The sequence below is a fragment of the Schistocerca nitens genome, chromosome 8, assembly GCF_023898315.1.
Source record: "Schistocerca nitens isolate TAMUIC-IGC-003100 chromosome 8, iqSchNite1.1, whole genome shotgun sequence".
NCBI lineage: Eukaryota > Metazoa > Arthropoda > Insecta > Orthoptera > Acrididae > Schistocerca > Schistocerca nitens.
In genome coordinates this window covers 99,586,153-99,606,772 of record NC_064621.1, presented here as the reverse complement: position 1 = coordinate 99,606,772, position 20,620 = coordinate 99,586,153, and the positions used below count along the sequence as shown (strand labels likewise).

At 40.0% G+C, this 20,620-nt stretch overlaps 1 protein-coding gene across 1 annotated transcript in view; it reads left to right on the top strand.

Annotated features, from left to right (window-relative positions):
• LOC126199423 (modular serine protease-like) overlaps positions 1-20,620 on the top strand; it is a 207,217-nt gene that overhangs the window by 153,777 nt on the left and 32,820 nt on the right. Inside the window, exon 7 of the mRNA XM_049936341.1 lies at positions 6,733-6,906. Coding sequence (XP_049792298.1) covers positions 6,733-6,906 — 174 coding nt within the window. The remainder of the gene's footprint in view (positions 1-6,732; positions 6,907-20,620) is intronic.

Genomic DNA, 20,620 nt, shown 5'->3' with positions numbered 1-20,620 from the left:
AATATGTTTCTGAAAGTTTTTGAGAGTTGTATTTAACGTGTGAAGCAGGTTGACTTGCTTACCCATTTTTTGTGCAAGTGGCCAGCGAATCACATTACCTTGCACTTTTCTTTTAGCACCTCTATCATTTTATTTCTGTTTTAGTCCCAAGTATCGCATCTTTCACCCTTTCTCCATTAACATAAGACGTGTACAAGAGTGATTGTCTGGTCAATATGATGGAGGTGGGAACAAGTGCACGAGTGTCATTTTACAGGTTTCCTGCCCATTGTGTGATAACATTTTCATAATTTTATCCTCATTCGATTCTTTCAATGTGCATAAGAGTGCCAGTGACCTCTCCATTGAGCACCTGTATGTTCCAAAAACACATACACTCTCTCTCTCTGACCTAATGGTAAATCTGCTTGACAGTGGATGCTGGGTGCTGCATGGTTTGTGCTGTCTTTAATGGTAGCCCTGCCATTCATTTCTGCAGTAAGGCTGACCCAGTATCAACAAAAATTCTCAATCGATAAAGTACTCCAATTGTGTCAACTCACATGGGACGAATGTATTATTGTGCAGCGCAGAAAAGCATTGGAAGCTATTCACCGTACACTAAAATTTGAGAGGTAATGAACAGTTTTTTAGTGGCACATTCACTTTGTTGTCCAGTGACTTTTGACAAGTTCTACCTGTTATACTGCATTCAGAGACCATTGATGAACTTGAGGCAAGTCTCAAGTCATCAGACTGACTATGAAGGTCAATATGTATGTAGAACAGTAGCATGATACATTCACTGAACATTTTGATAAACAATTATTGGATACTGGGAAAAGAAAAATGATAATTGATGAATGTACACAATGTATCACATTGCCAACATACTTCTGTAAAATCACAGCAACCACAGATGAACTGCTTCACAACATTTTCTTAAGTATCACACAGAATTACAATAATCCTCAGTGGCTAAGTGCGATAAACAGTGTCAGTGTCATCACTGTCAGTATGCAAAATGAAATACCATGTGAAGCGACAGCTATCAGTCTATTGATACTGAAATGACTTGAGATGAAGTAGTCAGTTACCCAACTGAATTACTGAATTCACTTGATTTGCAAGGCATCCACCACACATCTTAATATAAAAAATTGGCATATTTCTCATTCTTCTCCAAAGTGTAAATCCACCATGACTTTGCAATGGTACCAGGCTTTCAGTGAAAAATATATTATGAACTGTATCATGAAGATAAAATTTTAAATGGAAAATTTATAGGAGAAAATGTACTGTTGCCACATATTCCAATAGTTTAGACAGATATACCATTCAAATCAAATGTTTGCTGTTTCATAAGTGACTCAGATTTACAATATCCTTTGACAAAGAACATGGCCAATCATAAAAAGTGTGTGAACTACATCTGAAAAATCCATACTTAGCTCACAGACAGCTATGTATAGCTTGCTCATACATCAGGAAATGTGATCTATTTTTGTATGCACAAGACGGGGGAATAAAAATTATTTTGGAGAGCTGCCAACTTTACAGATTGCCTGTAACTGTGAAGGATTTATCACTTTAATTACAGAGTTATGAGAAATTATTTTAAAAAATGCAGAAATAGACATTTGAAGGAAAAAATTGAAAAAAAGATACTGTTTACATTTAGCTAATTTTGTGCTACTGAATTCTTTTTATAGATTGCAATGATTTCCTTCATGAGTATGGAGTAAACTGGTCTAAGATTAATTTTGTCACCATGGCTTATTAAAGACACATTTATACTGAGTTCAAAGCATGTTCTGCAAACTTGTTTGTGGCTAGTACTAGAAAACTGATGTTTGCAACATGTTGTCAACAACTTATCAAAAGAAAGAAAGTGTTCTGTGGCAGCATCAGTGCAGATTGAAGGATCATTGTTCCTGGCCAGCTACCACTAAATGGCACTATGCAGTGCTAGTGTTTGTTTTTACTGTATCTGCAGTATTGCATGTTGTCTTTACATGTGTTCTTTTGAAAAAATAGGGTGTACTGGAAGCAAAAGTCATGAATTTGTCACTTTTTATGAGGCAGAGGAGTGTGTCTGGAATTTTTGGACTCATAGTTTGTGAAATACTAAACATAAGCATGACTCGACACAAAAAATGCTGTGCTGCTTTGCACCAAAAGCAGTGACACAGAAAAAAATAAACATCATGATTTGTTATCTGATTTTTGGAAAAATTTGTTGTCAGCGAGTTACATGCACCGCTGCCATATGAAACAGAGGTGGGAAAAAAAGAGAGGAACTTTCAATGAGACAGAAACAAATGTATGTGGGAGGCAGCAGTCAGAAGTGGGTGTGGCAGGAGGTCATCAACTGCAGATTCTCTCACATTCATTGGAAGAGTGAGGAACATTAAGGCTGAAGTAGTTTTGTTTACTGAACATTATAATTTGGATTAATTGTTAGATGAACTTGAAATAACCTTACATCGAACTCTAGTTATGTGAAATATCTGAATATGCTACATTATACATAAATGTCTAATGTTGGAACATATGTCAATATGTTCCATAAGTTACAGTGGAAAGTGGACATAGGTGCTCGTTTAATGTGCTATTCTTACATAAATCCATTTTTTATTCTGTTGTAAGTAACCAACATATGATAAAGTACAAGACAGAACTGCTGGCCAGTACTTACCTCGAAGGAGTTGAAATGTGTAGTGCTGCAGATAGACAAATACAAAAGTGAAAGGGACATATTAGCTTGCTTTTGAAACTAATAGTTCCTTCATTGGGTGGGGGAGAGAGAGATATATATTTCAAAGGTTAAAAGGAAGTCATATCACTCAGACCCTACAATGAGAGGGAGCCACTTGTAGTGTGGCTGAGCACAGACGAAGGTGAAAGAGGTGGTGTTGAAGAGAGTGGGTCTAAGATGGTATATCGGTAATCATGGCCTGCAGCATTTCAGAGTAATACAAGACGAGGAAGAACAAACTGTAGATTAGATAGAAGAGGAGTTTTGATTTTTAATTGCATTATTCTCTCTTCCCCCTAATCTACCTTTACTTAACACTATTCCCTCATCATTTCAGGACTGAAGCTTACACAGTGCTAATCTAATCATCCTCTCTTATTGACTCTGACCAACACCTCCTATTTTATTTTGTCTAACCTCATCCTCAGTACAGTTGAGGAACTGTTAATTCTGAAAACTAGGCAGTATATCACTTTTACTATTATATCTGTCTATCAGCCATATAGTCCAGTAGAATTAGCATTCAAATTGGAAATAATTGCTACAAAAGGTTTTATTGTTTTAAAGGCTTCATTTGTGTCCCAGTATGAGTATCCTAGGTTTTTCCCCTTGGCGGAGTTGTGGAAAATTGTTGGGGGGGGGCTCAAAAATGTACCCAAAAAAGGGGTATTTTTTAGGTTTTGTGATTACATCTCGTAAATGACTCAGAATATCAAAAACATAGTGGAACTAAAAATTGTAGGGCATGAAATTCTGCATTGAATGAGACCATCCGCGTATTTTTTTGGACCGCCCGTTTCCATACTAGTGCTCTTCAAAATTCAACCAATTTTACATGTTCATGAAAAATTTTCATTTTAGCCTCTGTTTCCTGGTAATATCGTTGAAACTAACGCACATATCAATAATGTCATTCATAAAAAAGAGATGGAGGGATAAATTCTGCATTCAATGAAACCAAAAGTGAACTTACTGGACCACCCATTTTTGTACAGCTCCTCATTAATGTTGGACCATTTCTCATCATCAATGAAGACAATTTCAAATGTAGTTCTTCAGTAATTCTTATGTATACTCTTTTCGATACAGAACTATAGCAACCCATTGTCTTGTACTTATTTAATATCTTAATAGAATACAATATTAAAATTTTGTAAAATTTGAAAAGTAATATCAAAAACGTTTTTCATTTATGGAGGGTTAAGAACTGAGACCTTGTATCTGACAGATGTCAGAAAAAGCCCTAGCTCAAAAAAACTTGTAAGTCAAAAAAATATATGTTATAACAAAACGATGCATAAAAGACAATGCACAACCTGAGAGTAATAAATAATTGTGCTCTAATTAAGAAAATTAAAGCAATCAAAATTTTTATTAAAAATTTGTTTTTTAGCTCCCCTGTAAAATTTGTCTTTTGTCAGATTTGTGGTCTCTGTTCTTAACCCTCGATATAGTATAGTTATACCCATTCAACTGATATGAAGGAGGCAGGAAGAGAGAGACACTCCTTGAAATTAAGTACTGGTTATTATATTTCATAATTACAAAATTTTACTTAAACGTATGAGATGAGAAGGGTGAAAGTAGGTATGTACACAAATTTCACATACATCGATGTTTGACTGTCATTGCTCCACTCGGCTCCTCAAAGTCAGTAATTTCTGAGTCCGATGCCCCATCACTCGGCTCCTCAAAGTCAGTAATTTTTGTCACCTCATATATACAGTCCAGGTCTTTGTCAACATCTGGTTCATCAGTTTCATCTGGTTGGAGGGAGTTAGTGTATTAGTTCACCTTGCTGTTGACATAAATTAATGAGCAATTAATACCAGCCTTCCAATACCCACAACTACCTGCACAGCCCTTGTTGCATTTTCTGGAAATTGTTGAGAGAAGACTGTGGAGCTGGTTCTTTGGAGGTAGGAACGGGGCCAAGACCAAACTCTGAGGCCTGCCATCCCCAGAGGAGTGGTTCCATCTGGTGTCCTATCCACTTGTACTTGTAAGTAGGTCCTCAAGCAATGCTGGTGAGCTGCTTCTGATGTTGGTGGTAGGGGTGCTAGGGTGAATCTGGATTTCACAATAGCTTTGGAAAACAGGTCCAATCGCAATTTGCTAAAGTGTCTCCTGCTGTACCTCCATAGTGGGTTGTTAAAAATCAGAGGGCAGCTTCAGTTTGAGTGTCTTGCTCTAAGAAAGGTTTGATATCTTCCACAAGATATTTATTTTTGATCAGTAGATTGACCACCTCCTTCTTGCCCTGACCGAAGAGTGCTGAAGTTGTGTCACATCCACTTATGGTGTGGAAGAATATGAATGGCCTTCTGATGTTGTTTGCCAGTTTGAAACTGCTGGAACCAAATACTTTTGATGAGGTCTTTCCTCTTCCAGGTTTCAAGAAATATATATTTGCTGGAGGTGTGGCTAGGGCATTGAGCACGATTAGAAAGTCCGTATCCTCACCAACAACCACAACTTTCTCATGTTCCTGTGATACCTCAAGTGCTGTGGCAACAATTAGATGGTCTGCGTCTTGATTAGCTTGCTTTACTGAGAAGCCTTCATCTTCAAGCCTTGAAATAAGCGTGATGCATAAGTGCGTCGGAGGTGGCCCGAGGAAAATGCGTCGCGGTGCGGGTGTGAGGCACGGTGGCACATTGGCGTCGTGGCACCCTGCACGTTCCATGTTATGGTCACGTGAAACACCAGCACTTATCACCACGTGGCATGTCATTCTCTATGGGTAAATAACAGCATCGTTTGGCGTGCGTCCACCCCAGAAGAAAGGTGGGAAATGGCAAGACCCGGCCAGAAAAAGCTTTTACCTGGGCCACACCTGTCTCTGCGCCAGGCGCCACTAGAGAGCAATAAACTGTGTCGCCTAGTGGGCAGACAAAGGATGCTGCCACCTGGTAACTGCACACTCACAGTATGGACAATATTCTAGTGAAGCAAAAGCTGCTCTTCCAAATGGTACATTTTAAATTAAAATCAGAGGTTACCTATATAAATATATTTACCTCCAAATTTGGCCAGATGTAGGGTTCGGAGTTTTTGAAGGTAACTTTCTAGACGATTACCTTAGGGATTACAAAAGATACACTTTTGTCATTATTACACTGGCTTGCCAGGCAGAACATATACACAAAGGCAGAACAATAAGGTACAAAAAGGCTTTGCCGTTTAATAAGGGATTGCCAAACCTGACCTTGAATTTCTTGTCACAGAATTTACCCCTGACTTTGAATAGTTTTTTAATTTTTTTCAATCTTTACTCATGATTACGTTATTTTTGATTTCTCTGCATAAAACTGATCTAGAGACCTATATTTGTAAATGTGAGATACCTTACATGCATAGCAATGAAAGTACAAACTTAACCGTACAGAAATGGGTGGTCCAATTCATTTTTGGTCTCGTCAAATGCAGAATTTATTCCTCTATATCATTTGTATGAACCACTTTATTGATAGATGGGTTAGTTTCAACGATATTACCAAAAAACAGAGGTTAAAACGAAAATTTTTCATGAACATGTAAAATTAGTCCAATTTTGAAGAGCACTAGTATGGAAACGGGTGGTCCAAAAAATATGCAGATGGTCCCATTCAATGTAGAATTTCATGCCCTACAATTTTTAATTCCACTATGTTTTTGATATTGTCAGTCATTTACGAGATATAATCACAAAACTGAAAAAATACCCCTTTTTTGGGTATATTTTTGCCCCCACCACTTTTCCACAACTCCGCCAAGGGGGAAAACCTAGGATAGTCATATTGGGCCACAAATGAAGCCATTAAAACAATAAAACCTTTTGTAGCAATTATTTCCGATTTGTCTAATTTTTAGGTTTAACCCCACTGGACTAGTACTATACATCTCATATCATGGAAGGTAAGTACTGGCTTGCAATTCTGTACCCGAATTTATTAACTTCCTTGACTGAATTATCCTTTGACCCAGTTAAGTAATAATATATGATCAATTTTCAGGTAGAGTCAATTGTTATAAAAGATACATACCAAGGAAGTTTCCGAAATTATGCAGATGATATTGCTATAATAGTCTTGAAAACTGAAATAACAATCTCAGATTTTGTGAGACCAGCTTGTGTAGATCTGGAAAGTAAATATGACAAACAGCTAATCAATGGAAATACTGGCTCTGTGAGTATATTTCCCTATCATTTTCAGTCTTTATTTATCACATATTTAATTTCTTTTCTGTTAGTTTACCTAAAAATATTTCTTTTAGAATACCACACTTAGAACTGTAGAATGACTCAAGTTTAAACTAAAAGTGTCTTTAGGCATACTCCCAAATTGATTAAATATGTGTAACCACAGCATACTCTTTCCCAGAAATTCACAAATTTGTCTGTTTTGTTGATAATGTACTCAACATTCTAAAACTATTTATTTATTTATTTATTTATTTATTTATTTATTTTGTGCTGTCACTGCGTGTTTTGCCTTCATTTGTGTATTCAGGTCACTGCATCTGTATGCATTTTCCTAATTTAACAGTGACACTGTAAGTAAATTTCTTTAAAATGGGTCTCATACATTGGAATATTTGGGGCAGGAGAGAAGTATGTAGTTACAAATTGCTGGAAAAAAAAAATGCCACCAGAAATAAGGATGACATACATAAAATAAGATGAGAATGAAAATCACATGATTAATTTTGTAGATTCTGCAGTTCATAAATCAATTCATCAGAAGAGACAGGGAATATGAAGTAGGAACAAAGGGTGAGAATTGAAAATATTCTACATACCCTGGATAGAGACACACAAAACATGGGGGGAAATGTGTGAATGATTGAAACGGGTTACTTCCTGTGTGCGTTCTGCACTTTCATCATTAATAGCAACTTTACTTTCTGCAGTACATATATTTGTACCTCTTCTTGTACTTCCTTCCTTCCTTCCTTCCTTCCTTCCTTCCTTCCTTCCTCTTGCTTTGATGGTGAACAACCAATTTATTATCTCAGAACTGTAGTCATTAGTGGCTGGTATGTCTGCAATGCCTAGTCCAGTTGCATCCTTGAGCCATCAACACGTGGGGTGTGAATTTGTTTATGGATGGGTCGCTGGCCGAGATTTGTGACAGCACAACATAGAATTTCACATCCTACAGTGTTTCACAGTGTGAAAGACAGAATAAGAAAAGCCAGACTTCAGCTTTGTGGAGAGGAGCATGGCCAGTAAGATGCAAGATTGCATTGTATTTCACAAGCACAACACCGCCAGCAAACACCATACTAACCATACCGTACTGAGTAATTTTCAGCTGAAGCCCATACCTAATGTGTTTCATATCATAACTTCAGTCCTCTGAATATATGCTTTGTCAGAATACTGGCACATTGAAGCCCTCTAGAAAACAAGGTGTGTGTGTGTGTGTGTGTGTGTGTGTGTATCTTTTTTTTTATAAGAATTACTAATAAAAAACTTAATTAAGTTTCATACAATGAATATAAAGGCAAACACTGTAATTATGCTTTTACTAAATTAAATATGGATGCAACAAACAACCTGTATGTGGTGTCTAATCCTGAGAACCTGTCGAGTGAATTACAACATTTGAAGACAGTGCTCCGACAAAAATGGTTATTCTGAGAGACAGATACGTAATGCATTCAGGCCCAGGTGAGTTCAATCTATGGAGTAGAATGAAGATACGAAGACACTCACCACTTTGGCCTTTCTGCCGTATTTTGGTGCCATGTTGTCAAGAATCAGAAGAGTCCTCGGGAGATACGCAATTAAGTGTGTTTTTCAGCCATCTGCAAAACTGAGGAACCTGTTGGGTTCGGTTAAGGATGACCATGGACTGACAAGATTCCTTGTCAGTGTGTGGCAGCGGTATATAGGCCAGACATGCTGCACAGTACAAGAACGCTGCGATTAACATCAGCGTCATACACGCCTTTGTCATCCGGGAAAGTCAGCAATTGTGGAACACTGCCTGAATACAGGACATCCTACGATTTATGAAAAGACAGAAGTCTTATCCCCGGCATCATCTTTCTGGGACTGTGTCATCAAGGAAGCAATACATATTAGTACAGCCGATAATCTCATCAACAAGGATACGGGATTTCAACTGAGCACAGCCTGGAACCCTGCATTTGCTGCTATTAAATCACGACGTGAAAATTAAGATTCTTCGCTAACAGGCCCGTCATAACACTGGCCCAGTACGGCTGTTGGTGAGTAACATCTGGCTGCACTTGACAAACGCAGCATACAGTGCATGCGTGGGAGAGCCACTCTGCGATTTTTTGCAGTGAAAGTTTGAATATGGCAAAACATTGCGCATGTGTGATTTCCGCGGCTGCGCATTCTTTGCACGCTTGTTCTAAAAACAGGGAGTCAGTGTGCGGATACCATCAGTCGTACCTAGCCCCGAACAAGGTTGACCCACCTGAAGATGTCGGACAGTTGCTCCGAGGAAATATTGTGGAATTTGCACAACGCGATCTGGCGGCAAACCCATGAAGACTATTTACAACACATCTGCTGGGAAAGCTTGAAGAGTGAAACCTGCATTACATTTAGAAAAGAAAAATGTAGCAAAACACTGATTAATTAAATAAAAAGCTTTTTAGCCTTGCCCTGTTATTCGCAAGCTAGTTTGATTTCATCACACTGCAGTTTCACCTTCAAGTCTGATTCAGTAACGAGGACACCAAGATAACTAAAATTATCCTGTTCTTGTGATAGCCTTATATAGTTGTTTATGTAACATACATAATAAAATTACCTTTCTGCTGAGCAATTGGAAGCAGGAGTATTCAGGTATATTTGAAGAGCCATGTTCAAAATTGGGGAAACATCCTCTAAGTTTCTACCTTTTAACATCTTGCACAGTTCTGGAAGAGAATATGACTTGTTTTCATTCTATACATCACAGATGTAGCTTTTGAAGTGTAAACATTCAAGTACAAATGCTCAGTTTTCAGGATTTGAACTGCAGACTTGGTGAACCTGGATGATGCTTCCTGGTTTTCAAGTGGACTCAGCTGTGTCAGTCTGACTGACACATAAATAGTTTACTTAAGTACTTATAAAAATAATCTTTCTTATTCAGTTCTTCAATAAATTTATCGAAAACCAAAAGGAAAGATATCTGCATCACATCTGATTCATTAGTTTCTTTAAGATGTGACTCAGATTCAGCAAAGAATTTTTGTTTTTCATATTGCTTTTCTTATACTGAGCTTAACTTTGTTTAATTTTAGCAATATTATAGAGAGATTAAAAATTTTTTCTAACCTAGAGTATTGAAAACTTCATATCCTATTCCAAAGAGATTTAAATCTTTTCTCACCTAAATTATTGAAAACTCCAAATCTCATTCACTTCCAAGAAACCAAGGAACTGTACAACTTGAGAATAGTGGCAACGTCCATGTCTACTGCTTGTTATTGCTTGCTTATGACACAGAATTTTTCAAGTGAATCTCAAATTGCAGTCATAAAATATGTCTACACAATTTCTTCATTAGACCTCTAGCTTCAGGTTACAGCAAAGACTTTTCACTCCTCCTCCTCCTCCTCCTCCTCCTCCTCCTACTACTACTACTACTCGGCTATACAGCACTTGAAGCGTCTTGGCCTGCATCACAATATCCTACCATTCTATCTGGTCCATGGCTTTCTGTCTTGATCTTCTGACACTCAGCTTTTACATGTCTTCTTCAAGTCCATCCATCCATCTCATGTACCTTCCATAACCTGCCTCCACCCTTGCCATAAAAAATCCTCTAACATGTTCTCTGTCTTCCTCCATTCTGACCACATGTCCTGCCCACAGCAGTCTTCTTATTTTAATGGCGGTGACTGTCAGGTTCTTCACTCCCAATAATTGACAACAGTGCTCCGATGATTGTGTCATCGTCTTTATTGAGGCATCTACAAGCTTCTTCTCTGCAGACAATCTGATTTTAAAGAAGTAATTGGATCGATAAAAAAATCTAGTCATCAAGTGGCAGCAGGAGAACACACACATGAAAAGGTTTAACTTACGAAAGTTTTCGGAGCCAGCACCTCCTTCTTACAGCTGAAGAGGTTAGGAGTAAGGAAGAGAGGTGAAAGGAAAGGACTGGAGAAGTTTAGAAAAAGGAATACAGTTCGAAAAAGTCACCCAGAACCCCAGATCAGGGGATATTTACAGGACAGGATGACAAGGAAAGATTGGGGGACTGCACCAGATGGGATTTGAAAACTTGAAAGCTTGAAGGTGGAAGACTGGGTATTATGCAAGACAGAGACTACTACTAAAGCATCATGTATGACTTAATAAGAGTGAAATGATAAGTGCATTGTATATAAGACAGTTGGAGGGGAGGCAGCGAAAAATAGACATGTCAGAAATTGAAAAATGTAGAAAACTGAAATGAAGTGAAGAAGTGAGTAGTTACTGTGAAGAAATGCTGATATGGAAGGAATTAACATAAATTAAGCCTAGGTGGGAGGTGAGAACCAAGGGTATGTTGTAGTGCTAGCTCCCACCTGTGGTGTTCTGTGAAACTGCTGACTGGAGGGAAAATCCATATGGCACGAGTGGTGAAACAGCACAGAGGTTATGACTGCCATGTTGTAGATGATGTTCTTCAACAGGGTATTGTATGTTGCTGGTATACACCCTCTGCTCATTCATCCCGACTGATACCTGGGTGGTAGTCATGCCGATGTAAAAGGCCGAACAGTGTGTACATCACAGCTGGTATATGATGTGTCATTTCTCAGAACACTGCAAGAGGGAACTAGCGCTACAATATGCCCTTAATTCTTGTCAACCATTTTTACAGTAACTCCTTCTGTATCAGCATTACAGGAACTGGAGTTCTGGGTGACTTTTCTGAACCGTACCCCTTTTCCTAAACCTGTCCAGTTCTTTTCCTTCAATCCTCTTCCTTCCCCTTCAACTCTTCCACTGGAAGAAGGAACCACCTTGCTCTGAAAGCTTGTGCAAGTTAAACTTATTTGTGCGTGTGCCTCTTGCCACCGCTTGACGAGTAGATTTTTTATCTATCCAGTTACATTGTATTGTTAATAAGTGATTAATTTTGGTGTCATATTGGCCCATGTGGTCATCATTCCTTCTTATGTAACCCTCTTTTCAGTCTTTATCGTCATCTGTTTTGTTAAAACTGTCATCTGCTTTCTACCTTATGTGCTGGTAGTCAGATCATTTATTTATCTGTACTACCCATTTTCCTCAACACTTTGCACCTACATCTTTTCTACTACCAATTTCCATGCACATAGACTGGCCCATAGTTATTTGCAAATTTGCACATAGCAATTCTGCTGTTGTTATGAATTTGCTTATAACAATCTGTTTGCAGTTCACTAAACTGCAGGGCCTTCTGCTGATCATCTTTTTCCAATTTATTTGCAAATCTGACAGCTGTTTTGTTTCCCCACCTGCCACATATCTTGTTTATACACAATTCTTTCATATTTTCTTTATTTGTTTTTCACCAAACCTCTCTGATCCACTTTTAGTGCCACCTCTTACATTACTTGCCAAGCAAAGTAGTTTACATTTTCTTCTATGACTTCCTCTTTCTGTTTGCTCAGTTTTTAAAATTTTGTCTCCTTTCATGACTTTTGCAATCATTTTTTTTTCCCAATCATACTTTTTTGGCGAGAAATTCTTGCCCACTCATTGCCTCTATTAACCATTGCCTGTTCTCTAAATTTTCATACGAATTTTTCTGATTTATTCGAATTTTTTCGTTGCTTTACTTCAGTTTTTCTACCTTTTTCCACCCTCTGCCTCTCTTTTTCCCATTTCCACCATTCCTAACACTTAAAACTCCCCTCTCTTGCCATGATGCACCCCATCACACATTACATCCATTCTTTTCAAAAACATGCTTTTGCACTGTCAAAATTAAGGTCACACATTCTGTTTCCTGAAAACTGCTTGTCACTTGGAGTTACTCCCAAAGTGCTAACGTTGAAAGTCCCTGTTTCTGGATGTAATTCTACTCTACACCAGGCTCTTTTACAGTTTCAAATACAGCGATCTCTTGCTCTTACCTGACTAATCTGTGACCTACATTCCTCATCTGCCCGTTTTCACACCACCCGACTTCTGTCCTCCTACAAAATCTGCAGTTATCTGCCTCTCACCTTGATGGTATCATCCACCAAACCAACTTCAGACTGCAACAACATGCCAAATGTTACCTCAGATGGCTAGCCCCACCTTCTCTTAAACTATCTCAACAGTGGTATTTCCATTCCTGTTCATCTGCAGCTCCCCTAACAGCCACACCATCGACTACCATTCCTCTCATACAAACCCAGCTTGGCCAGCCTTCTTAACATCCCAGTTTTCACCACTGCTTCCCAGACCAATAATTACTAATAATCACAAGAACCAGTCACGACAGTACAGCGTTCACAACCTCCCGCCTAAAGCACTCTTCCTCTCTGAATTACCTGTAATATCCAAAGCTCACACTTTCAGCTCTAAACTGGAATTTAACCATGTTGCTCTGATGAAGGACCTACCTTTCTTGACATGTAATATCAACTGTATATATCACTTTGCAACACAATTCAAGAACTGTTCTAACAGGAACTCTGACATTGAACCCTACCTTGAACAGTTCAGAGCACAATCCCAGCTTTATCCAGCTCCATTACCTCAAAATCATCCTTATAAGCAATCCAAGAATTCCTCACATCCAGCATTCCTTCACAACCCTTCCTCAGGTCCCTACAACATGACACTAACATGTCCTCTGCAGAACTCCAGGCCCTAGGTATCCTAAAAGCTGATCCATCATTATCCTCCCAGCAGACAAAGGATCTACCACTGTGGTGCTTGACTGACAGGGGTATGTCAGTGAAGGTCTACAACAGCTGTCTGACACCTCTACATACAGTGTCTGCCATAAAGATGCCATCTCTGTGATTCAAACTGGCCTGCAATCCCTCCTAAAAATCTCATGCCCCTTACGAGGACTTACACCTCAATCCATACATATTTTCACCCCACCCAAACCATGCACCCCCACCTTCTGCCTAAGATCCATAAACCCAGTCATACTGGCCACCCTATAATTGCTGGCTTCAAAGGACCCACTGAATGTATATCTGCCTTAGTTGATTAACACTTGGAACCCATAGATGTTTCACTGACTGCCACCCCAACTCGCAGCCGGCCGGGGTGGCCGTGCGGTTCTAGGCACTTCAGTCCGGAACCGCGTGACTCCTACGGTTGCAGGTTCAAATCCTGCCTTGGGCATGGATGTGTGTGATGTCCTTAGGTTAGTTAGGTTTAAGTAGTTCTAAGTTCTAGGGGACTGATGACCTCAGATGCTGAGTCCCATAGTGCTCAGCTATTTGAACCAACCCAACTCGCGTATCATATCAGTGACACTCTCACCCCTATTGCATGATATCACAAAACGAGCTGCCCTTCTTTGCACTTTTTCAATGTCCTCCGTCAATCCTACCTGGTAAGGATCCCATACCGCACAGCAGTATTCCAGCAGACAACAGACAAGTGTAATGTAAGCTGTCTCTTTAGTGGGTTTGTCGCATCCTCTAAGTGTTCTGCCAACAAAGAGCAGTCTTTGTTTCACCTTCCCCACAATATTATCTATGTGGTCTTTCCAATTTAAGTTGCTTGTAATTATAATTCCTAGGTATTTAGTCGAATTGACAGTCCCTAGATTTGTGCAATTTACTGGATTTCTTTTAGTGCCCATTAGGATGACGTTGCACTTTTCTTTGTTTAGTGCTAATTGCTACTTTTCACACCATACAGAAATTCTCTCTAGATCATTTTGTAATTGGAATTGATCGTCTGATGATTTTACTAGATGGTAAAACAATCTAGGAGGACTGCTCAGATTATCACCTAGATCATTTATGTAAATAAGGAACAGCATAGGGCCTGTGACACTACCTTATGGAACGCCAGATATCACTTCTGTTCTACTTGATGATTTTACCATCTATCATTATGAATTGTGACCTCTCCGAGAGGAAATCACGAATCCAGTCACACAACTGATATGATACTCCATATGCACGCAATTTAATTAATAGTCACTTGTGAGGAACAGTATCAAAAGCCTTCTGGAAAAGTATTAATATGGCATCAATCTGAGATCGCTTGTCAACAGCACTCATTACTTCATGGGAATAAAAAGCTAGCTGTGTTGCACAAGAACAATATTTTCTGAATCCGTGTTCATTATGTATCAATAAGTCATTTTCTTCAAGGTGATTCATAATGTTAGAGTACAGTATATTCTCCAAAATACTAATGCAAATTGAGGTCAGTGATATGGGTCTGTAAATCAATGTGTTACTCCTATTTCCTGTGTGTTACTCCTATTTCCTGTGCTACTTTCCAGTCTTTAGGAACAGACCTTTCGTCAAGTGAGCAGTTGTATATGATTGCGAAGAAAGGCGCTATTGTGTCTGCGTACTCTGAAAGGGACCTAATTGGTATACCATCTGGATTGGAAGACTTGCCTTTCTTAAGTGATTTGAATTGTTTCGCAACACCTAAGATATCTACTTTTATGTCACTCATGCTAACATCTGTTCTGGTTTCGAATTCTGGAATATTTACTTTGTCTTCTTTCATGAAGGAATTATGGAAAACTGTATTTAGTAACTCCACTTTAGTGACACCATCATTGGTAACGTTTCCATGGCTATCGCTCAGTGACGGTATTGACTGTTTTTTGCCACTGGTGTACTTTACATATGACCAGAATCTCTTTGGGTTTTCTATCATATTTTGAGACAATGTTTCATTGTGGAAACTATTTAAAGCATCTCGCATTGACGTCCACACCAAATTTCTAGCTTCTGTGGAACTTAGCCAGTCTTTGGAATTTGCGTTCTTCTGAATTTGGCATGCTTTTTTCATTGCTTCTGCTACAGTGTTCTGACGTGTTTTGTGTACCATGGTGGATAAGTCCCATCTCTTATTAACTTATGCATTATGAATCTATCTATTGCTTTCGATACTCTGTCTTTGAATTTGATGAGTCATATCTTTTCTATACTTACATAATTAACAGTCTCAGGACTGAAGACCACAACAACAACAACAACAACAACAACAACATTACAGTAGTTTTGGTTGATATAGTTTTGAGCCTTGCTACAATGAAGTTGTGTTCACTGATCCCTATATCCTTCATGATGCTCTCTATTAAATCCGGATTATTTGTGGCTAAGAGGTCGTGTGTGTTTTCGCAACCATTTACAATTTGTGTGGGCTCATGAACTAATTATTCAAAATAAATCTCAGAGAAAGCATTTAGTACAATTTTGGAAGATGTTATCTGTCTACCACTGGTTTTGAACATGTATTTTCATCAACAGATTGGGGGCATATTGAAGTCTCTACCAATTATAACTGTATGAGTGGCGTACGTATTTGTAATGAGATTCAAGTTTTCTTTGAACTGTTTAGCTATTATAATATCTGAGTCCGGTGGTCAGTAGAAGGATCAAATTATTATTTTGGTACGGCTGTTGAGTATAACCTCTACCAACAGTAATTTGCAGAAACTATCTATTTCAACTTCACTAAAAGATAAACCACTACCAACAGACACAAACACACCACCACCTAATTTATTTAATCTATCCTTTCTAAACATGGTTTGCGCCTCTGTAAAAATTTTGGCAGAATTTATCTCTGGCTTTAGCCAGCTTTCTGTTCCTATAACGATTTCAGCTTCAGTGCTTTCTATCAGCACTTGAAGCTCTGGTACTTTTCCAACACAGCTATAACAATTTATGACTACAATACCGACTGTTGCTTGGTCGATTATCATCATTTCTTTGCCCTGTACCATTTGAGACTGGAGCCGATTTTGATCTTCCCTAGGACTGTCTAACCTAAAAAACCACCCAGTCCACGCCACACAGTTCCTACATCCGTGTAGCGGCCTCCTGTGTGTAGTGTGTACCCGACCTATTTAGCGGAACCTGAAACCCCACCACCCTATGGCACAAGTCAAGGAATCTGCAGCCTACATGGTTGCAGAACTGTCTGAGCCTCTGATTCAGACCCTCCACTCAGCTCTGTACCAAAGGTCCGCAGTCAGTCCTGTTGATGATGCTGCAGATGGTGAGCTCTGCCTTTATCTCACTAGCAAGACTGGCAGTCTTCACCAATTCAGATAGCCGCCGGAAACCAGAGAGAATCTCTCCTGATCCGTAGCGACACACGTCATTAGTGCTGACATGAGCCACCACCTGCAGTTGGCTGCCTCCTGTACCTTTCATGGCATCCCAAAGGACCCTTTCCACATCTTGAGTGACTCCCCCCAGTATGCACACGGAGTGCACATTGGCTTTCTTTTCGTCCTTAGCTGCCATATCCCTAAGGGGCTCCATCACCTGCCTAACATTGGAGCTCCCAGTAACAAGCAATCTCACCCTCTGTGCTTGTCTGGACCTCTCAGGAAGACCGGTCACTGCTGCAACAGGCGAGGCTGCCATTGCTGGCTCAGAAGTACTTTCAGCAGTGGGCAGTACCTCAAACCTCTTACGGAGGTGTAAGGATACAGCCTTGCAGTCAGCACCAACTTTCGCTTTCCTCCCAGGGATTCGCAACCCCGCCATGGTTTGCCAATCACTGTCAGGCAAGTGTCGACCGGCAGGGATGTCCTAATCCGAGGGCACAGTGGCATCAGAGATCCCAGGCGATGCTACATGATCCAGAGGTGCCAAAGCATTCACCTTGAATGTCCCAATGTCACTGCGGCCCAGGGCAACAGCCTGGAGCCTGTCGACCATGGCCAACACAGGTTCCAGCTGTTTACGGATGGCAGCCAATTCCCTCTGAATCTGTACATAACAGGCGCAGTCCCTATCCACCCCTAAAAATTTTTTCCTCCCTTTTACCTCGCAATCCATTCAAAACAAACAGATGACTGATGACTACGCGAATTTACAGTATAAGGGTACTAAAATGCGATGCTATAACTCTCAAATACTATATATGTCAGAAATTTGTGAATTAAACTATGCAAGTACCCAAAAACATGCAAAGAAATTAAGAATTAAACTGTAAAACAAATAAGTGAGCTAAGAGTATGACTTGCTGCTGGCTGCTGCACATTCATCGGTGGCAAGGAGCTCATTCAGCTGCAGCTGTCTGAGTTGTCTTTATTGAAAAATGTGCTTCAATGATTCCATTGCTGAGAAAAAATAGTATTTCTTGTAAAAAAAAAAGTTACCTGTTTCTGTCATTTTGCTGCACCTGATTCCACCAAATTCATTTTGTGTGCTGAATAAGGAATGTAGTAAGCATAAGAAGAGACAGCATTAAAACTAGCTTGCAAGCCAGGTTAAATGTCTGATATTTTTGGTGCATTGTTGTAACTCTGTCCTCTACAGTTCTGTACGTTCAATCCATGTCTCTCAAGAAAATGGATTGCTGCATCTACCAGACCCTGACCACCATGTCCTGGATTGGACATAGATTCAACAAATTGCTCTCCTCCTAATCCTATTTCATTGACATACTGCATGACACAGCTTAACTGCTGATTTGTGCAATATCAGAGCTTGGGTCAACAGTGACACACTAGTATTTAGCTGCAATAATTTCTGCTCCAGTTTCTTCAACAAGTCTTTTCCCCCTGATTCTGATTACTTCTTCATGTGCAGCAAAAGAGAGATATGACACTTTTCCCTTTGTGTAATACTTATATTTGGACGTGTGGCTAGTAAGAAGTAGATCAAATTCAGCAACAAGTTCCATTTGCATTAAATGTTACCATTATAACACTCCTTCAAGTACTTCATCACCACAGAAAGGTAGTCCTTCACAACAAAACTACTTCACAACAGCAGTCTCTCTTTGTAGCACATTATACCAGTATTACACTTGATTTTCAAGTTGTGTAAAATGGTTTCTATCTATTCTGGTCAGAGTTGAGTTTCTGTTTCTAAAACTAAGATCAGAATCTCATTGCATTGAACTGGAATGATCATATAGGTAATTTTCTGTGAAAAGCAAACCAAAGATTGTAATTTATTGACAGAACACTGAGAAAATGTAACAGGTCTGCTGAAGATACTGTTTACAGTATGCTCGTCTGCCCTCTCCGGTGGTATTGCTGTGCGGTGTCGGATCCACATCAAATGAGACTAACAGAGGACATCATAGAAGTTCAAAGAAGAACAGCTCATTTTGTATCATCAAAAAATAGGAGAGTAATAATATCAGAGAAGGAAAGTTGCTACTCACCATGTAGTGGAGATGCTAAGTCACGATACGCACAATAAAAAGATTCACACAATTAAAGCTTTCAGCCATTAAGGGCTTTGTCAGCAGTACACACACACACACACACACACACACACACACACACACACACACACACACAAACCCAACTTGCACACAAATCTGCAGCCTCAGAGAGCTGAGACCACACTGCGAACAGCAGCACCAGTGCATGATGGGAGTGGCAACTGGGTGGGGGTAAGGAGGAGGCGGGGAGGGGGAGGGATATTGTGGTGGGAGTGGCGAACAGTCAAGTGTTGCAGTTTAGACGGAGGGCAGGAGAGAAGGTGCAGAGGGGGGAGGGGGTAAGTAGCGGAAAGGAGAGAAATAAAAGAAATTAAAAGACTGGGTGTGGCAATAAAATGACGGATGTGTAGTGCTGGAATGGGAACAGGGAGGGGGCTGGATGGGTGAGGACAGTGACTAACAAAGTTTGAGGTCAGGAGGGTTACGGGAATGTAGGATGTATTGCAAGGACAGTTCCCAACTGCGCAATTCAGAAAAGCTGCTGTTGGTGGGAAGAATCCATATGGCACAGACTGAAGCAGTCATTAAGATGAGGGATACCATGTTTGGAAGCATGTTCAGCAACAGGGTGGTCCACTTGTTTCTTTGCCACAGTTTGTCGGTGGGCGTTCATGTGGACAGACAACTTGTTGGTTGTCATGCCTACATAGAATGCAGCACAGAGGTTGCAGCTTAGCTTGTAAATCACATGACTGGTTTCACAGGTAGCCCAGCCTTTGATGGGATAGGTGATGTTAGTGACTGAAGTAGGTAGTGGTGGGAGGATGTATGGGACAGGTCTTGCATCTAGGTCTATTACAGGGGTATGAGTCATGAGGTAAGGGATGGGGGTTGTGTAAGGATGGACGAGTATATTGTATAGGTTCAGTGGATGGCAGAATCCCATGGTAGGAGGGGTGGGAATGACAGTGGGCAGGACATGACAAGAGGTAATCAAAACCCTGGCGGAGAATGTAATTCAGTTGCTCCAGTCCCGAATGGTACTTAGTTACGAGGGGAATGCTCCTTTGTGGCCAGACTGTGGGACTTTGGGAGGTGGTGGGAGACTGGAAAGTTAAGGCACGGAAGATTTGTTTTTGTACAAGGATGGGAGGATAATTACGGTCAGTGAAGGCTTCAGTGAGACCCTCAGTATATTTTGAGAGGGACTGCTTGTCACTGCAGATCAGATGACCACAGGCAGCTAGGCTAAACGGAATGGACTTTTTGGTATGCAATGGGTGGCAGCTGTCGATGTGGAGGTATTGCTGGTGGTTCGTAGGTTTGATATGGACGGAGGTACTGATGTAGCCATCTCTGAGGTGAAGGTCAACATACAGGAAGGTGGCTTGTTGGATTCAGTAGGACCAGGTGAAGCAAATGGGGGAGAAGTTCCTGATGTTCTGGAGGAATGTGAATAAGGTGTCTTCACCTTCAATCCAGATAGTAAACATGTCATCAGTGAATCTGAAGCAGGTGAGGGGTTTAGGATTCTGGGTTTTTAGGAAGGATTCCTCCAGACGGCCCATGAATAGGTTAGCATAGGATGGTGCCATGCGGGTGCCCATAACCAT